Source organism: Nyctereutes procyonoides, unplaced genomic scaffold, assembly GCF_905146905.1.
Source record: "Nyctereutes procyonoides isolate TBG_1078 unplaced genomic scaffold, NYPRO_anot_genome, whole genome shotgun sequence".
Classification (NCBI taxonomy): Eukaryota; Metazoa; Chordata; class Mammalia; order Carnivora; family Canidae; genus Nyctereutes; species Nyctereutes procyonoides.
The window spans coordinates 533,329-550,235 of NW_026575047.1; the positions used below are offsets into that span (position 1 = coordinate 533,329).

The window sequence follows — 16,907 nt, forward strand, 5'->3', positions numbered from 1 at the left end:
GTATACTGCAGCTTTATTTGGAACAGCCTCCAATTGGAAAGAACTCGAAGGCCATGAATGGATCAATGAGTTACGGTATGTCCATACAGGGAATAGTCCACCGCCAGAGAAAACCCAACCGGTGACACGTGCACGCGTCTGTGAATCACAGCCGTTACTCCGACAAAGGAAGCCACGCATAAGACCGCACACACTGCACGATCCCATTCACAAGAGGCTGAGCACGGGCCTAAGTAACCGAATTTAGAAGAGAAGAGTGGTTCTTCCTCCAGGAGGTGTAGCTGGGAAAGGAAACTAGGGCTCAGAATTTTTTTTGTACTTTAAGCGTATACATCCTGATACAAGTGTATACATGTGGCAAGTTACACTTAACGATCAGTGTACTTTTTGTATTTTACGGTAGGTATGTTATTATCCCTTACTTAAAAAACAAAAGTCAGCTAGACAAATTGAGTTTACTCCATACATCTGATGAAAGAGAAAACACACATCACCACACATAATCATTTGTGATCAAATAAGATTTTATTTGATTATATAGTGATAATACAAACAAATTATGGGAAAAATCCTCAATCACGACTCAGAAAAAACCCTAAAGCATTACATATACCACGGAGCTGTCACTGGATTTAACTATATCTTGATAAGCAAAAACACTACAGAAGGCGAAAAATAGTGTGAAATTTCAGAATATTTTTAAAGGGGGTAATTCCTTATGCTTTTAAATGAACAGAGGCTAAAATTTAAATGAAAATGCTGTTGACTCTACTGCTATAGACTATGCATCATTTCTGTAAATAAGAAAATTTAGAGATTTGCCTAAGCAAGGGACAAAATTCCTTTTACTAAAAAAAGTTATATATTTTTTTTCTAAAAAAGCCTTCTGCAGTGCACATCTTACTGAGCATCCACTGCAGTGGTGGAGAATGACACCTGAAGAAGCAACCTAATTGCTGACATGACAATTTTACTATATTTTTAATGTCAAACTTCTAAAATCTGACTACTCTGGTTGTAGCAAAATAAAAAAATTGAAGTAAAATTTGAGGTTTATATTCGTGACACTCCAGAATGTGTCCATAACCCCAAATCCAAAAATGTCTATTTGTTGTACTTCTAGCTGCCTCGTTTTAATATTAACCCACTGTCCCCTGTACTCCCCCCACCCCCAGCCCCCTAGTGTTCGGGTATCTGTCTCCCGCCTTCCTGGTTTCCCAGGTACACACACTGTTCCCAGTTTCCAGAGACCCCCTTCCCCAGGCCCGCATCCTGCTTACTTGACATAGTAGCCATCCCAGGACTTTTCCTCTTTGCATTCCTCTGTGAGATCTTACGTTTTCAGGACCCCAAGCCTTCTTGGGGACTCCCAAGAAGATGGACTGCTTTTGCTTTGGTGAGTGAAGCACATTCTCCAGCGGCCTCCTAAAAAAAGGAACACGGTAAGATGCAACGTTGAGACCACACAAGCCCAAACGTTATGTTAGCCCCGTACGTGGACGCTGGGGAGCGGAATTCTACGTTGGAATTTTTCCTCTTCTATTTGAAGGCCTTGTTTTCATAGTCTTCCTTCGACCAGTGTTGCTTCCAAGAAATCTAAACCAGATTGCAAAGACTTCTGTTTCTTTTGAGATTTATTGGGGGGGGGGGAGGGCGAGAGCAACCAGGGGGAGGGGCAGAGAGAGAATCTCAAGCAGACTCCTCACTGAGCACCAAGCCTGATGTGGGGCTTGATCCCAAGACCCTGAGATCATGGCCTGAGCCAAAATCCAGAGCTGGAGCTTAACTGCCTGGGCCACCCAGGCGCCTCATGAAAAATACCTTTCATGTGACTCTCGTTTCATCCCCTTCGGAAGCGGTTGGGGTCTTTATTCTCGGCGTCCTGAAGTCTCAGGATATGCTTCTGTGTGTTTGAGAAATTGTGCCGGGCACTTGGTGGATCCTCTTAATTTACGTGACCTGTATCCTACATTTTGGAGAAATGTTCTTTAATTTTGTTCTCTTTTCACCCCACCTTCTCTCGTCTCATTTTGGAGCTCTTACTAATCAGATGTTGCATGCCGTTCTGATCTTCTGATTTTTCTCCTTCTCTATTTACCACCTCCGTCTTTTTGTTCTACTCTCTGAAATTTCTTCACCTTATCTTCCAATACACCTACGGAACGCTTAATTCAAGCCCTATTTTTCCAATATTTGTATTTTCTGATTGTTCATTTTTTCCCCAGCATCCTGTTCTTACTTCACGGATGCAGTATATTCTCCTGTGTCTGAGAGTACTATAGCTTCTCTGGGGAGTTTTATGGCCCTTGCGTTATTTCCAGGTTTTGGGTTTGTTTGTTTTAGGTTATTTTAGTTGTTTTAGTCTCCATATCTCATTCTTGAAGTTATCCTCAAATATGTATTGATCCTTGGCTATCAGTTTACCATGATCACGAGAGACTCAGAGCCACATAGGAGTGGGCAGGCCTTGCGACTCCGGGTTTCATTGTAACAGGTCACCAGGTGGCACGTTGTTTGTAGAACTGCTCATCTCTCTGGGTGGGGTGGGCAGGGCTGGGCCTGAGCCCAGCTGCCAGATTCTGAGGCCGGCTGGAGGAGGCTGGAGGGCGCGTGATCAGAATGCCGACATTCTCTCAATCCCCGGTTTTCAGTGGGGCACCTCACACCACCACTGCTCTCCCCGAGGCCCAGTTCTAATCTGCTCGGTTTGATCTGTCCAGAGGATAAGCCTCCCAGCTTCGGCTGCAAAGTGGGATGAGTGACCTGGTTACAAAAGGAGACAAAAATAAACGTTCAGATTCGTGTTTTCAACTTTGCTCCTCACCCCCCATCTCCCCGGGTGTCCTGTGCCTTCTGGGGGTTCTGGAAGGAAAAGATGAGGCTTCCAAGTGTGTGGACCGTTTCTGCAAATGCAGAACGGCTGCCACTACCGTGCTACCTACCAGGTTTTGTTTTGAGTAATACTGAAGCTTTCCTTCATAGTAAAGCGAAGTGAGAAGTTAACTGCTTAAAACACGGCTTAAGATTTAGCAGTTAACCCAAACAGGACACAGACAGCCACAAACCCAAACCACCTATTATCGTGACAGCATTTTAAAAATGTGTCTGGAAAGGTTTTAATGGTTATGTGATTATTTTAACCTACAAAATGTGTCTCCTACAAAACTCTCGTACCAGCAATTGGGCTTCCCCTCCCACCTCACGCCTCTAATCTTGGCTCAAGTATGTGTTCGCCTCCCGCTCCCCTGCCCCCCATCACGTATTTGGAGGTAGGTTAAGCCACACATAATGGGAAGAGCCGGACTGCCTCCAGGAACAACTCCATGATTACAACCCAACTAATCAATGCTGCTAACATATTTATAGGGCTGCCAGATTAAAAAAAAAAAATTTAATGTGGATTTCAGATAAGTAATTATTTTTTTCCTGGTATAAGTATGTCCCGTATTTCATTGTTTATCAGAAATTCATTTGGGCATCCTGTATTTTATATTTGCTAAATCAGTAACCCAACAGATTTAAGGAAACAGTGCACAGAAAAGTGACCAACATTAAAGAGGGAAGGTGGCATCTGGACCAAGGCATTCAGGGCCCTGGGAGTCCACATTACTCCGGGGCAGGTAGCTGGGGGCCGACACCACACAGCCCACCTTGTGATGAATTCCCGTGGCACACACTGGTTGTGGCCAGCATTAATGCTTTCATTAATAAAGACTTTAGTTCTCTAGGTGTTGGCCCCGTGTCACCAGACCTCTGCCACTGGTGCTGAATCAAGTCTTTCTGGTAGTTCGGGGTGCAATCATAAAGCCAGTCTATAGGGTTTTCTTTCACGAGGACTGGCCATACCCTTGGACTGTTCCAAAAGCTGGGGAGCCTCCCCAGGGAAGTTGTCCCTTCCAGACGCCTGCCTAACTAGAACACTGTAAAACACCAGTTGACACACTGGAGCCTCGGGTCCCCCCACTGACACTATGGGTGGCACGTCAGTGTTCAGGGTTCGGCAGTTCACCCAAATGTGACTTTCCCTGAAGAAGGAGCTGCTGAGTTTACAAACTGCAACACTGACTCTGACACCGTTTCATCTGGTTTCTGCTGAAATCTAATCGGATACCACATCGGCTGGGTTTCTATGTATACTCGGAACCGAGTTTTAATCTTGTTGGGCCGACTGGGATCCCAGGTCTCCTGGGTGACCACAGATCATGTCCTACTCCAGGGACATCAATTCCCAATGGATCCAGGAATTTTCATATTATGTGTCAGGGTCACCCATGTCTTCCCAAATAAATCGCCCAAACTCCAGCCAACTTTTTTTTTTTTTTTTTTTTTTTTTAAGGATCCAACCCTAACCCGTCACTAGCAATTTAAGCTCGTCACTAGCAATTTAAGCTAAGTCCATGCTGTTTGGAAGCAATAACTTTGGGATTTTAGAATCAGGCCTTCCTTTCCCACATCTCCCTGAGAAGAGCCGGTCATAGTTCTCACAGCTAACAGCAGTTGGGTAGCCAGCAAGTGTCAGGTCATGGCGTTACCTTCATCCTTTCCATTTTCTCGGTCTCATGTCCAAAACTGTTATTTAATCCCACTGTTGTCACCAATTGAAAGAATTCAGAGGGTTGTATACAGCGATAGACTCAAATATGTAACTGTTAACTGAACTTTGTTTAAAATTGGCAAAGATAATGCTAGAGACTTTCTTTTCGACAAGAGCAAGTTGACACCGGTGGGTGGTGTTGGCTGGTATGGCCCTCTCAATGTCCCAGTCCAGTGGGTACTGCTCACTGGGGACTCAGGCCAGGAGCTCTGCACAGGCTTGTATCATGCAGTCTGACAACTTATCCAGACTTTCTGGGCTTTTCCATATGCCCCAGCCATACAAGCAAAACACTCCTGGCCCTGATCTTTGGGTGCCATTGCCTCTTGAACTTATCAAATACAACTTTTATCTGTGTATAAAAGACCTCTTTATCTATTCCCTCAGCTGACTACCCCTTTTGGGGTTTAATTGTGCCCTCCATGTGAATTTCCACTACACTTGCACATTTACAAATATCTACGGGTCTGTAGAAGGATCAGGCAGGCTTATTTAATGTGACCCTAGAGAGCAAAAATATCAATGGCCAAAAGCTTCAGGGCAATTATATTGGTTCAATATATTTTATTTTTAAATTATTTTTAAAAAAGATTTATTTGAGACGGAGAGCACAAGCAGGGGGAGGTGCAGACGGAGAGGAACAAGCAGACTCCCCGCTGAGCAAGGAGCCAGATGCAGGGCTCAGCTGCATCCCAGGACCCTGAGATCATGACCTGAGCTGAAATCAGATGCTTAACCGAGTCAATCACCCAGGTGCCCTGGTTCGATGTATTTTAAAATTAATTTCTGGGACGCCTGGGTGGCTCAGCGGTTGAGTGTCCACCTTCGGTTCAGGGCGTGGTCCCTGGATCCAGGATCGAGTCCCGCATTGGGCTCCCTGAGGGGGGCCTGCTTCTCCCTCTGCCTGTGTCTCCATCCTTCTGTGTCTCTCATGAATAAATAAATCTTAAAAAACAACAGATTTTTTTATGTGTAGTATCTAATTTTGCACTCCCAGTGTCTGGGTTATAGTAGACACACCATATGTTATTAGATGAATGGCTAAATTTCTAACAAGAGACATTTAAAAGTAATGGGATACTCCAAAAGGCATGAAGTTCTCTAATACTGAAGCCAAAAGTAGAAAATTATTAGAGACAGAAGAGAGAATTTATGTATTGGTAAAAAAATAACCCAAGCGATCTCTAAATTCCCTAACAGCAGACATGTATCAATTTTCTTCCTTCTCTTGGGAACGCTGATGGGTTTAAAAGACATGATTACGGTCTTCTGTGCTCAAAGTATCTGGACTGCTTCAACAAAGAGAGGCTGCCGATCTGCACGGCAAGAGAGTAATACCTTTAATAACATTGATGTCTGTTGGTTTAGAAGTCCTGTTTCCTTTGATAAATATTCCTGTGAATACATAATAAATTTGTCATTTCTCCCAATCTCTTGTAGGGGAGAGTGGGAAAGTGGTAAATCCTCTCCTACAGCCCCGTGTCCGTGGCACACAAAAAGAAGTAAAGGCTTAAGTCTTTTCCAGGATCCTATCACTCTGTGTAACCTGTAATTACTTAACATATACTAACAAATGGGTTCAAATACAGGTCTTGACTGAATAGCTGACATTTTCTTTTATGAGTATGTTTCATTTTCTAGAGCTGCCAAGTCACCTCCTATCAGACACGCTGTATAGATACTATTTATCTGTATCCGTATCAGTCAGTTGACTCTATTCAGCACTTAGTGAATGTTGGATAGGCCTTAAGCAAAGCAGGATCTGTTTCATTTGTTGAGAACAAATGACCATACTCTGTTCAGCATGTATAAAGCTGTCGGTTTATTCAGCTGCGGAGCTGGGGAAAGGCTTCCTTTTGCAGTGAATAGCAAAAATGCTTCATGAGCAAGGCACTTTTATACACACATACAGAAAAAGGAACAAATTATGGTTACATAAACATCAATATATTTTAATTTTCAGATCTCCCTACCTCTTCCCACCTCCCGCTTAAAAAAAAAAAAAAAAAAAGGAAAACAGGTTCTTACAACATTTTAAAAACCCAGTTTCACAGAACATCTACATAGGAACAGTTTCTGATACATTCAGTTATACTAACAGTATGATATGGTTTCAGTTCAGCAATTTTCCACTAACAAATATTTTTTCCTATTACAGGTCCCTCTTTTTTCCTCAAGATATGACAACTAAAGCTTAGCGGAAAAATTCATCAGATTATAAACATTTCCCTCTCTCCTTAAAGTTGCTATACATGTATAGAATTTGTGATTCCACTGATGCTTCCCTTTCTTTGATGCCACATCATACGCAGTAGTTAATTATGGAGAACAGGAAAAAGTAAGATTAAAATGAAAGGGTATGTGACATATTTTTCACAATCCATTTTCTGATGGCTTTTTGATGCCCGGTCAGCCAGGATCACACACACAGGTTTCACTCTATTGTAGGTGTGTGAAAAGATTTAATGGTCACATGCATCTTCTTTTATGTAGGACTTCTATGTTTTAACTTATTTAAATAAATACAGCAAGATTCATTCACAAGGGTACATACTCTTCCTTGTTGAGCTAGAAAAAAATCTAAAGCTAATCTATCTAGAAAAACAATGATGCTACAAACCCCAACTTCAAATTGTACTAGGCTGAGATTTTTCTGTAGTAGTAATAAGATCTTTAAAGTTAGAAGAGTTCCTGAAAAGTTTGCAATAGATGTAAACAGTGCATAAAGTACTGCTGAGATTATACAGATGAAATATTTTAATTCACTAGTAGTTAATACTGAAAGCGTAAATGCTCTTAATCCTTTCCTACTGGTCTTTTAAAATACAATCTGCTCTTGACTAACCTCTGAATGCCAAGATGCATGAAACACATTCCCTGCAGAACAGGTGTCTGTTTAACCCCCGGCTTCAATTTTTTTAGGCCAACGTAGCTAGAGACGGCCTGCTGGGAGCCTAGGATATAAAGGTTTATACTGTAACTGCAGGTACTGTAGCAGGTCTGAGGCAGTGCAGTCTAGGTTTGAAACTGTACTCCCTCCCCCCAAAATAAGAACCCTAAAGGGTGCCATCTATAGGCCTATCTGTATAAAAGGTGGGAGATAAATCCTTAGCCCCATCATTTTCTTTTGTCTAGGTAATTCAAATTAATTTAACTAGCATGTAGAAATTAACGTTAGAAAAGCATATGCTCAGAAAGGTGTTATTGGGAGTAGCTAAGTTCCCACTTTCCCCACTGGTGATTTTGAAGGTTAGGTAACAAAAGGGGTAGGGGCCCGTTACTTCTTCCTCTCCATTCAGAGAGGCACAATAAATTAGGGGGCGGGGGCTGAGTGTGAACAATAGTCAACTTCTGTAATATGGTCCATTTTGTCTAATTTTCTACTGAAGTTTTCATTTTATCCACAGGGTCTGTCAAAGGGCCATCTCATCATGCATTTTCTGTAGCGGAGTTACGGTGCTACTGTAGTGGCAGTACCTAAGGGCTTGTCAGGACAGGGCATCGTTCACTGAGAAGGCATGTGTTTCTTAACTGCGGTGTGTGTGTGTGACTTCCTTCTCAATCAGCAATAGGACAGATACCAGAACAAATGGTAGCTCTTTATAGTGATGCAGTTAGGAGTCTGTTAACTGCCTTTTGGAAGTCAGTGTATGAGTAAGTCGTGTTGATGGGTTCAGTGCGGGTTGTTTCCTTAACTGTTTTAGTTAACCAGCCACAGCAACAACCAGAAACACATGAATTAGGGATCTGTTTTAGGTATTCAGGTATGGGAGTGGCTCTACTCAACGTTCGGCTTAACTGTTTGGTGGCAAGCTGTAGTGCTCCATTTAGAGTGGCATGATCTCTAGACAGCCGGCTGGCATTTTTAAGGGGCTTCTGAAAAGGGGGTACTCCACAAGAAGCCAGAGGAGGCCACTCAGGAATTGGTTCCAGTTTGGGTACACAATGGGAGCAATGGGAGAGTCTTAGGCCTATCTCTCGAAGTATATGGACTGGTGTGCTTGGATCCAAGAGTTTAGCATGATATAACCAGGAATTAGGATTTAAAGGTTTCCAAGTTGTAGAATATTTTAAAAGGCACTTAACCTGCCAAGCAAGACTCTCAAGAGGTGTTAGGTTGGGCACCACAGGGTCTTCTTCTTCAGAGGAATCCCACTCTTGCCCAGAACTCTCATTTAGGTAGTTAGCGTTTTCTTCGTCCTCACTTTCTGATTCTGATAAGGGGTCAGGAGAGGGATTTCTGGGACCCATTAGAACAGAAGAAGAAACCAGAAAAGGGTAACAATCTAAGCCAGCAAAAGACTAAAACTAGCAAACAGAAACAAAAGATGAAAAATCCTCCAGCAAGCTTAATCTGTGTGACAGTCCGTTATGCACACATGGTATGTCTCTGGCTCATACCACTGTGCAGTTCTTCGAGATTATGTTGTATATTCTTCACTTACAAAGAAGACATCTCGGTTCTCAGGACCAGTTCAGTGTGTAAAAGTGTTAAGTCACTTACCAGTTGTACAGGTCAGAGTCTCTCCTTCAAATCCTGGCTACCCAAGAAGAGAAGGGGTCCTCATCTAGGAAAGCTGATTTTCTTAGTGGCCTCAACTGGTCTTGATACTGGGAAGAGACACTTTGTGTATTCTGTTTTGTTGGTAGAGATATTATATCTACTTGGTAAAGAAAAGAAACAATGGTTGCCTTTGTTGTCCACTGGTGGTGCAAATTTTGTGCAGGGAGATGGCGGGATGAGTTGTCAAGGACATCTGGTGTACACAGATCCGATGCTTTCCATGGATGGTGCAAATGCCCTTGGAAACTGGTGACTTAGTTGTTGAACTATCTGGAAAGGTAGCTTTAACCTGTGAATGAGAAGACTAGAGAAATGATATTAAAGTCTGAAAGCAATGAGTAACATTACTGTCCATCTAACTTTATTGAGTATCTAAGAACACGGATGCTAAATAAGAACCCTTACTGGGCTTTCCCATCTCTATTTCACAGACTCAGGCAGAATTTTCTATTGGGAATGACTCCTGGGAAGCAGAGCCTGGGGTCATTTTAATCACTTCTTGGTACATAGCTGGGTCAGTTTATTCTTTAGTAGACTGTTCTAGCCCAGAAAATTACTTCTGCAAAAGCAGTTCCTTGATGACCCAAACTCCAGACAGAGAGCTATAAGAGATAGTTCTTTCCCTTTAGATATGCTTGTTGGGATTAGTTTTAGGGGACCTGTCCTGGCTGTAGAGCTGCTAGACGTTAGGGCTCTTGCTGGGACCCAAAGGCTGTGGTCATTATAACCATAATCTACAGATACGAGAGAAAATGGCAGGTATAAATCTTTTTTTTTTTCTAGGTGTAATTCTTAATATAGTAGAAATTACAATGAATGTAAACAGGTTAAACTCACAGTTAAAAAACAGACAGACTGGATTAAAAAAAACAAGATTCAATAATAATGCAACAGAAGATACTTCAAAAAAAAAAAAGAAAAAGGTAAAAAAAAATAAAAGAATGAAAAAAGATGCATTAGGCAACTGTGGACCAAAATAAAACTGAGATAGCAATCTTAATACCCAACAAAAAAGATTTCAAGCCAAAAAATATAAGGGGCAAAGATGGACAATTACACCAGTGAAAGGAACAGAATAAAATTATAGTACTCATCATATACATGTATGACCCTGAAAGCACAACCTCAAATTTTTCAGGTAACAACTGACAGAACTATATAAGCAGGGGATATAAGAAGCCTGAAAAACAATCAAAATATTAATGTACTTTTTAGGTTTTACATCAGTTGTCAGGACTCTATGCCAAACAGGTTAGACATCTGAGAGTACACATACACGCACATGAAAATAGATCACGTATTAGGTCATAGATTCCAAAGGGTCTATTTCATTCAGATGAAATTCTCTGACCAAAATGCAATAAAAGTAGGTATTAAAGGTTATTTAAAAGCAACTCTATGTTGGGAAGCTAATTAACTCATGGGTTAAAATGGAGATTGAAAAGGATATTAAATACTAAAACCGAATAATATAAACTATACAAGGCAAAATTTGTGGGAGGCGGCCAAACTAGTACTTAAAGGGAAGTTACAGCTCTGAATACACCAATGAGGAAATTTAAGTATCTACAAGTTAAGCATTCAATTCAAAATAACGGAAAAGAGGACGCCTGGGTGGCTCAGCGGTTGAGCATCTGCCTTTGGCTCAGGCTGTGACCCTGGAGTCCCGGGACCGAGTCCCTCATTGGGATTCCCGCAGGGAGCCTGCTTCTCCCTCTGCCTGTGTCTCTGCCTCTCTCTCTGTGTATCTCTCATGAACAAATGAATAAAATCTTAAAGGAAATAAAAGCAGAAATGAAATAGCATACATGCGAGAATAACAGAAGACAAAATTTTTTTGAAGATATAAGAAAAAGTGACTAGTGAAACTGATCAAGTGACTTAAAAACACAAAAAGTGTTTAAAAGTAAAAAATATGAGAAATATATACTAAATGTGAAAACCTAAATGAAATGGCTGAATTCTGGAATAAAATACCAAAACTCACATAGGAGGAAATAGATAACCTGACTAGAACAAGCCAGTATGTGTTAAAGAAAATGAAAAGGCACCAACCTCCTTTTAAAAGCACCAGGCCCATATAATTTTATAAATGAGTTCCACTAAACTTCCAAGAAAATTAATACCTATTTAAGTTGTTCCAGAAAAAAAAATCATATAAGCTGACAAGCTCCTTTTATGATGATAATAAAATATTAATTACAAACCTAGAGAGGAACCAAATAAAAAAGTACAGGCTCATTTCACTTGCAAAAATTCCAATATTACGGGATCCCTGGGTGGCGCAGCGGTTTGGCGCCTGCCTTTGGCCCAGGGCACGATCCTGGAGACCCGGGATCGAATCCCACATCGGGCTCCCGGTGCATGGAGCCTGCTTCTCCCTCTGCCTACGTCTCTGCCTCTGTCTCTCTCTCTGTGACTATCATAAATAAATAAAATTAAAAAAAAATTCCAATATTACGTAATAAAATCCAATAGTAGATCAAATTAAAGGTAAAGAATATGCTTATAGAGCTTATCCCCCCCCCAGGAAGGGAAGAACACCTCAACCTCAAAGAAATTTATAGGGACGCCTGGGGGGGGGGCTCAGCGGTTGGGCGCCCGCTGGGTGCCCGCCTTCAGCCCAGGTTGTGACCCCGGGATCTGGGATCGAGTCCCGCATCAGGTCCCCATTATTATTTACAAATAATACAGTAATCTAATTAAAAAAACCTGACATTGAAACAATTAGAGTTAGGGGACCCCCGGGTGGCTCAGTGGTTTAGCGCCTGCCTTCGGCTCAGGGTGTGATCCTCGAGTCTTGGGATCGAGTCTCACATCAGGCTCCCCACATGGAGCCTGCCTCCCTCTCTGTGTGTCTCTCAGGAATAAATAAATAAAATTAAAAAAAAAAGAAACAATTAGAGTTACTAAAAGAGCTCAACAAAGTTCTTGATTTGAGATTAATCTATGGATATTAATTATCATATAGTATATAAGAACTGCCAATGTTAATTTATTTAAAATTCTCCTAATAACCCTACAAGAGAGGTACTTTAACTGCCCTCATTTTACGCATGAAATGTAAGCTACGTGCCCAAGGCCATATTTCTACTAAGTGACAGAGTGTGGATTTGAACACAGGTACTTTTAAGTTAAAAACTTCTACACAAACAATACTAACTAAAAAAAGCATTACATATAAATCTTTCACAATGAGGAAAAAAAATCCAACAACATCAAACCTATCAAGGATCTAGAAACTATTTAATAATATGTAAGACCTCTATGAAGAATGGAAAATTCTAATAAAGGACATAGAAAATGATTTAAACATCTTGGATGGAACAAATGAATATTATAAAAAGTTTTTCCAAATTGATTTATACAATCTCAATATGGAGAGAATAAAATTCCCCATGCAGCGACCCCAATTATTTAAACTGAAGATTGAAGGGGATTCTTGGCCTACAAGATATTACCACATATTACAAAAGTCACAGAAATTAAAATATGGTAGAGTTAGTATATTGGACAAACAGTCCAATTGTACAGAACAAAACTCAGAAACAGCCACACAAAGTTGTGGAATGTAGTACAAAATAAAGTTAGCACGTAAATCAAGGGGGATCGAACAGTTAGTACAAAATATTTGCAAAGCTGGCTCCTCACATGAAGAAAAACCAAACTGTATACCTACATACTGCCACATGCAAAGGAGGACTCATGTTCAATGAAAGATCTACGTGAGAATGTAAAACTATGTAGTTAATAGAATATAATACACGAATATAGAGTATCATTGTGACCTGGGGCCAGGGAGACTTTTATTATTACCATTATCTAAGATTTTATTTATTTAAGGGCGGGGAACAGAGGTAGAGGGACAAGCACACCCCACACTGAGCACAGAGCCTGACAGGGGGCTTAATTCCATGATCCCAAGATCATGACTTGACTTAAAAATCAAGAGTTGGATGCCCAACCGACTAGGCCACCCAAGGACCCCCCCAGAGACTCTTCAATAAAAAAACATAAAGCATGAGACCAAAAAATGAATTCAATTACATCAAAATTCATTATTTCTGAACTGAACTAAAGATATCAAGAACTAAGTTAACTACGAATCCACAACAAAAAGACAGCAACCTCAATAAAGAAATGGCTAAGGACAAAAATATTCAACTTACATGAGAGAAAATCAACAGGACATTAGCCATATGATGAGGAAAGAGTTATTATCACATTATTCTATTTGGTAAAAGTTAGAAAGCCGGAGACAATGCCATGGGTCAGTGAGGAGACAAACGAACAAGCCCTGTAGGAACCAGTCCTGCTGGTGATATTACAGTCCGGGGTAATTTTTCTGAAGAGAAGTCTGGCCACACTACTTAGCCAAACTATTTGCACATCTCATGATCCAGCAATTCTACTCTTGTGTATATAAAAAAATTCTCCATAAGACCTGCACGTACTCTGACGCTTCCTCTTTGATGGTAAGGAATTAGAAGTGTTCTAGGTTTCCATCACCGGGGGAGTGGATAAGCAAAATGTGGGGAAAGCACACTAGAGGTATACATAGCAACACGGGTGTACTAAAGGCACAACTCTAAAAGAAAAAGGCAAAAAACCAAAATAACATTTCATCTATGCTACTCTGTAGGAGTGATTTCCAAAATTAGTAAACATCTCTAGTTTCAAATATACACTGAGTTGTGCTAATAACGTCATATGCTATGGCTTCAGGTCAATATTCCTGTGAAGAACATTTCTCTGGGTTCCACACATTTTGTTCCCCCAAAACGTCTGGCATACATTACGGCTTGTTAGGTTTTTTTGAAAGAAAATGAGAGAATGACAAAGGTCAGCTGTAAGTAACTGTACAAGCATGTTCTGTTTTTATTTTATGAAGGCACAAATTCCCAAATTATATTCAAGTGATCTGGGACTACAGGGCACAAGAACAAATGAAAAGTTTTTTTTTTTTTTTTTTTAAGATTTTTATTTATTTATGCATGAGAGACATAGAGAGAGAGAGGGGCAGAGACGCAGGCAGAGGGAGAAGCAGGCTCCATGCAGGGAGCCCGACGCGGGACTCGATCCTCGGTCTCCAGGATCACGCCCTGGGCTGAAGGCGGCGCTAAACCGCTGAGCCACAGGGGCTGCCCCCAAATGAAAAGTTTTTAAAGCAGGACCAACATTGCTCCTAAAGCAATATGAAGAAACTACGTATAACTTCGTCTTTAAGAAACATGAACGCAAATACTTTCAAGTTTATATTATTACCTAGTTCAACATGAAAACAAAAACAAAATTGTAAACCACTGAGCCACCTGGGCTGCCCTCTTACTGAGGTTTTGCTTGCATTTCTCTGATGATCAGTGATGTTGAACATGTCTTCAAATACGTGCTGGCTGTATGTCTTCTGTGGAAAAATGTCTATTTAGCTCTTTTGCTCATTTTTAAAATTGGGTGATTTGCTTTTTTGCTATTGTAGGAGTTTCTTATATAGTTTGGGTTATTAACCCCTTATGTGAAACATAGTTTGCAAATATTTTCTCTCATTCTAAAGGCTGCCTTTTCGTTTTGTAATCCATCTCTTTTTATCTTTTGGATTATAATGTTCAAAAAATACTAAATAAAAACATGTTATTAAATCCTTAAAAAAGCTAATCAAAATAGTTAGGCTGACCTCTGGTGGCCAGATGCCTCAACCTTCAGTAACTGACAAAATGATAGGAAGTCCTCTCTCATTTGCAGAGACCCCCAATTAAAATACAGTAAAGGGGGGGAATCCCTGGGTGGCTCAGCGCCGCCTTCAGCCCAGGGCATGACCCTGGGGTCCTGGGATCGAGTCCCCCATCGGGGTCCCTGCAAGGAGCCTGCTTCTCCCTCTGTCTCTCTGTCTCATAAATAAATAAAATCTTTTTTTTAAAGATTTATTTGTTTATGATAGAGAGAGAGAGAGAGAGAGAGAGAGAGAGAGAGAGGGGCAGAGACACAGGAGGAGGGAGAAGCAGGCTCCATGCACCGGGAGCCCGACACGGGACTCGATCCCAGGACTCCAGGATCGCGCCCCGAGCCAAAGGCAGGCGTCAAACCGCTGAGCCACCCAGGGATCCCCCTGAATAAATAAAATCTTAAAAAAAAAAAAAAAAAAGAAATACAGTAAAGGAAATAATATTGTTAGAAACTTCACAGTAAAAGGAACCAAAGGTAGCATGCACCTAAAGCATAAAAAGAGCTCAGCAATTAAAGGCCACAAAATAAGAAAAATGTCTCCAAATATTAGTCTGTTCTAGTTCACCAATTTTACATGAAAAACACATGGGACATACAGTGGTTCTCACACCAAGAACAGTTTCACACTGTCCAATACTGTAGACACCAGCCCCAAGTGTCTACGGAGCACTCAAAGTGCGGTCACTGTAAAATAACATCAGATTTCAAAAACGTGGTAGGGGAAAAAAAAAAAAAAAAAGAAGAGGGGTCCCTGGGTGGCGCAGCGGTTTGGCGCCTGCCTTTGGCCCGGGCGCGATCCTGGAGACCCGGGATCGAATCCCACGTCGGGCTCCCGGTGCATGGAGCCTGCTTCTCCCTCTGCCTGTGTCTCTGCCTCTCTCTCTCTCTCTGTGTGACTATCATGAATGAATGAATGAATGAATGAATAAATAAATAAATAAAAAAGAGAGGACGCAGACCATTAGTAATTTGCTGGCTACACGCTGAAATAACATTTTGGACATACTTGGTTAAAACGCTAATGCCCTTTCTGGGTTTCTTTCCCCACAGCCCTGCAGCCACCTACATCTCAGCCATAGTGAGGTCATACTGGTCGTATATTCTAGGAATTCCTGGGCCTCTATGCTCTCGCTCCAGCTGGTTGACCTGAAACACTCACCCCCTCTTCGCCTTCTCAGAACTAGACGTCCTGACGATCTTGCGATTCCAGGCAACCCAAAAGCCACCGCTGCCATTGCTTTAACCGGCACTGGAATACTTCGGGTTGCGTGTGTAACAGGAAGCAAGAGAACCGGATGAATAAACCATCGAACGTTCGCACGACAGAATGCCGGGACGGCCTGTCTGTGCCTCAGTTTCCCCGTCTGGGGGTTACCTGGCCCGGGTCGTTTGCAAGGGCCGGATGAAGTCGAGCGCTCAGAACAGTGTCCGGCAAACGGGGGTCCGAAGGGTGCAAGTCAGTACTATCAAAGGACCCACATGAACGAACCTCAAAGACCACACGGATTTAAAAAAAAAAAAAAAAAAAAAAAGGAAAAGGCAAATTGCAAAGGATCATCTTCATCATTTCTGCAAACGGTGACTTGTAGGTCGGAACGCGAGAGCAGCTCGGTGCAGTTACTCGGAGGCTTCCCCCCAGCCGTTACCACGGAACCACAGCGGGGGCAGAGAAGCCGTCAGCCGTGGAGAGCAGGTGAGTCGGCGGGAGAGGTGCAGGGGCGGCCTCGGCGGCCCCGCCCGTGACCCCGCCCGCGGCTCCAGGGCGCCCCCAAGGCCCGCGGCAGGCCGGGCGCCCGCGTCTCGGGAGGGGGGGCGGCGCGCAGCCTCCAGCGCCCGGCCTTTCCCTTCTCGCACCGCCCCCCTTGAGCCCGAGCGGCCGCGGCGCCCTCGGCCGACCCCCGCGCTCACCCTGCGGGACGCTTCCCTCCTCCTCGCCCCGCCGGGCCGCACCGAACCAGCGACTCCCGCGCAGCGGCCCCGCCGTCCGCCTAGTCGCGCGGCTTACATCACTTCCGGGCGGCCCTACGC

General features: G+C 42.4%; 1 protein-coding gene across 6 annotated transcripts; it reads right to left on the reverse strand.

Annotated features, from left to right (window-relative positions):
• Positions 1–17: 17 nt before the first annotated feature.
• On the reverse strand, positions 18–16,872 carry DCAF16 (DDB1 and CUL4 associated factor 16). 6 transcript variants are annotated; one of them, XR_008664577.1, is made up of 4 exons: positions 16,039–16,872; positions 5,933–9,462; positions 1,281–2,763; positions 18–281 (listed from the first exon to the last, which is right to left on the reverse strand). XR_008664577.1 is itself a non-coding variant. In XM_055326477.1 (2 exons), exon 2 carries the CDS (start codon positions 8,843–8,845, stop codon positions 8,195–8,197), a length of 651 nt encoding a protein of 216 aa, XP_055182452.1. In that variant the 5' UTR covers positions 8,846–9,462; positions 16,039–16,872; the 3' UTR covers positions 2,772–8,194. The 6 variants fall into 6 exon arrangements, 1 of the variants encoding a protein (XP_055182452.1); XR_008664576.1 differs by lacking the exon at positions 18–281 and having other exon boundaries at positions 1,193–1,425; positions 1,822–2,763; XR_008664575.1 differs by lacking the exon at positions 18–281 and having other exon boundaries at positions 1,193–2,763; positions 5,933–9,447.
• Between the last annotated feature and the right edge of the window lie 35 nt (positions 16,873–16,907).

Coding starts and splice junctions, on each gene's coding strand:
- DCAF16 (XM_055326477.1), bottom strand. CDS start 8,845: ATGGGTCCCAGAAATCCCTCTCCTGACCCCTTATCAGAATCAGAAAGT.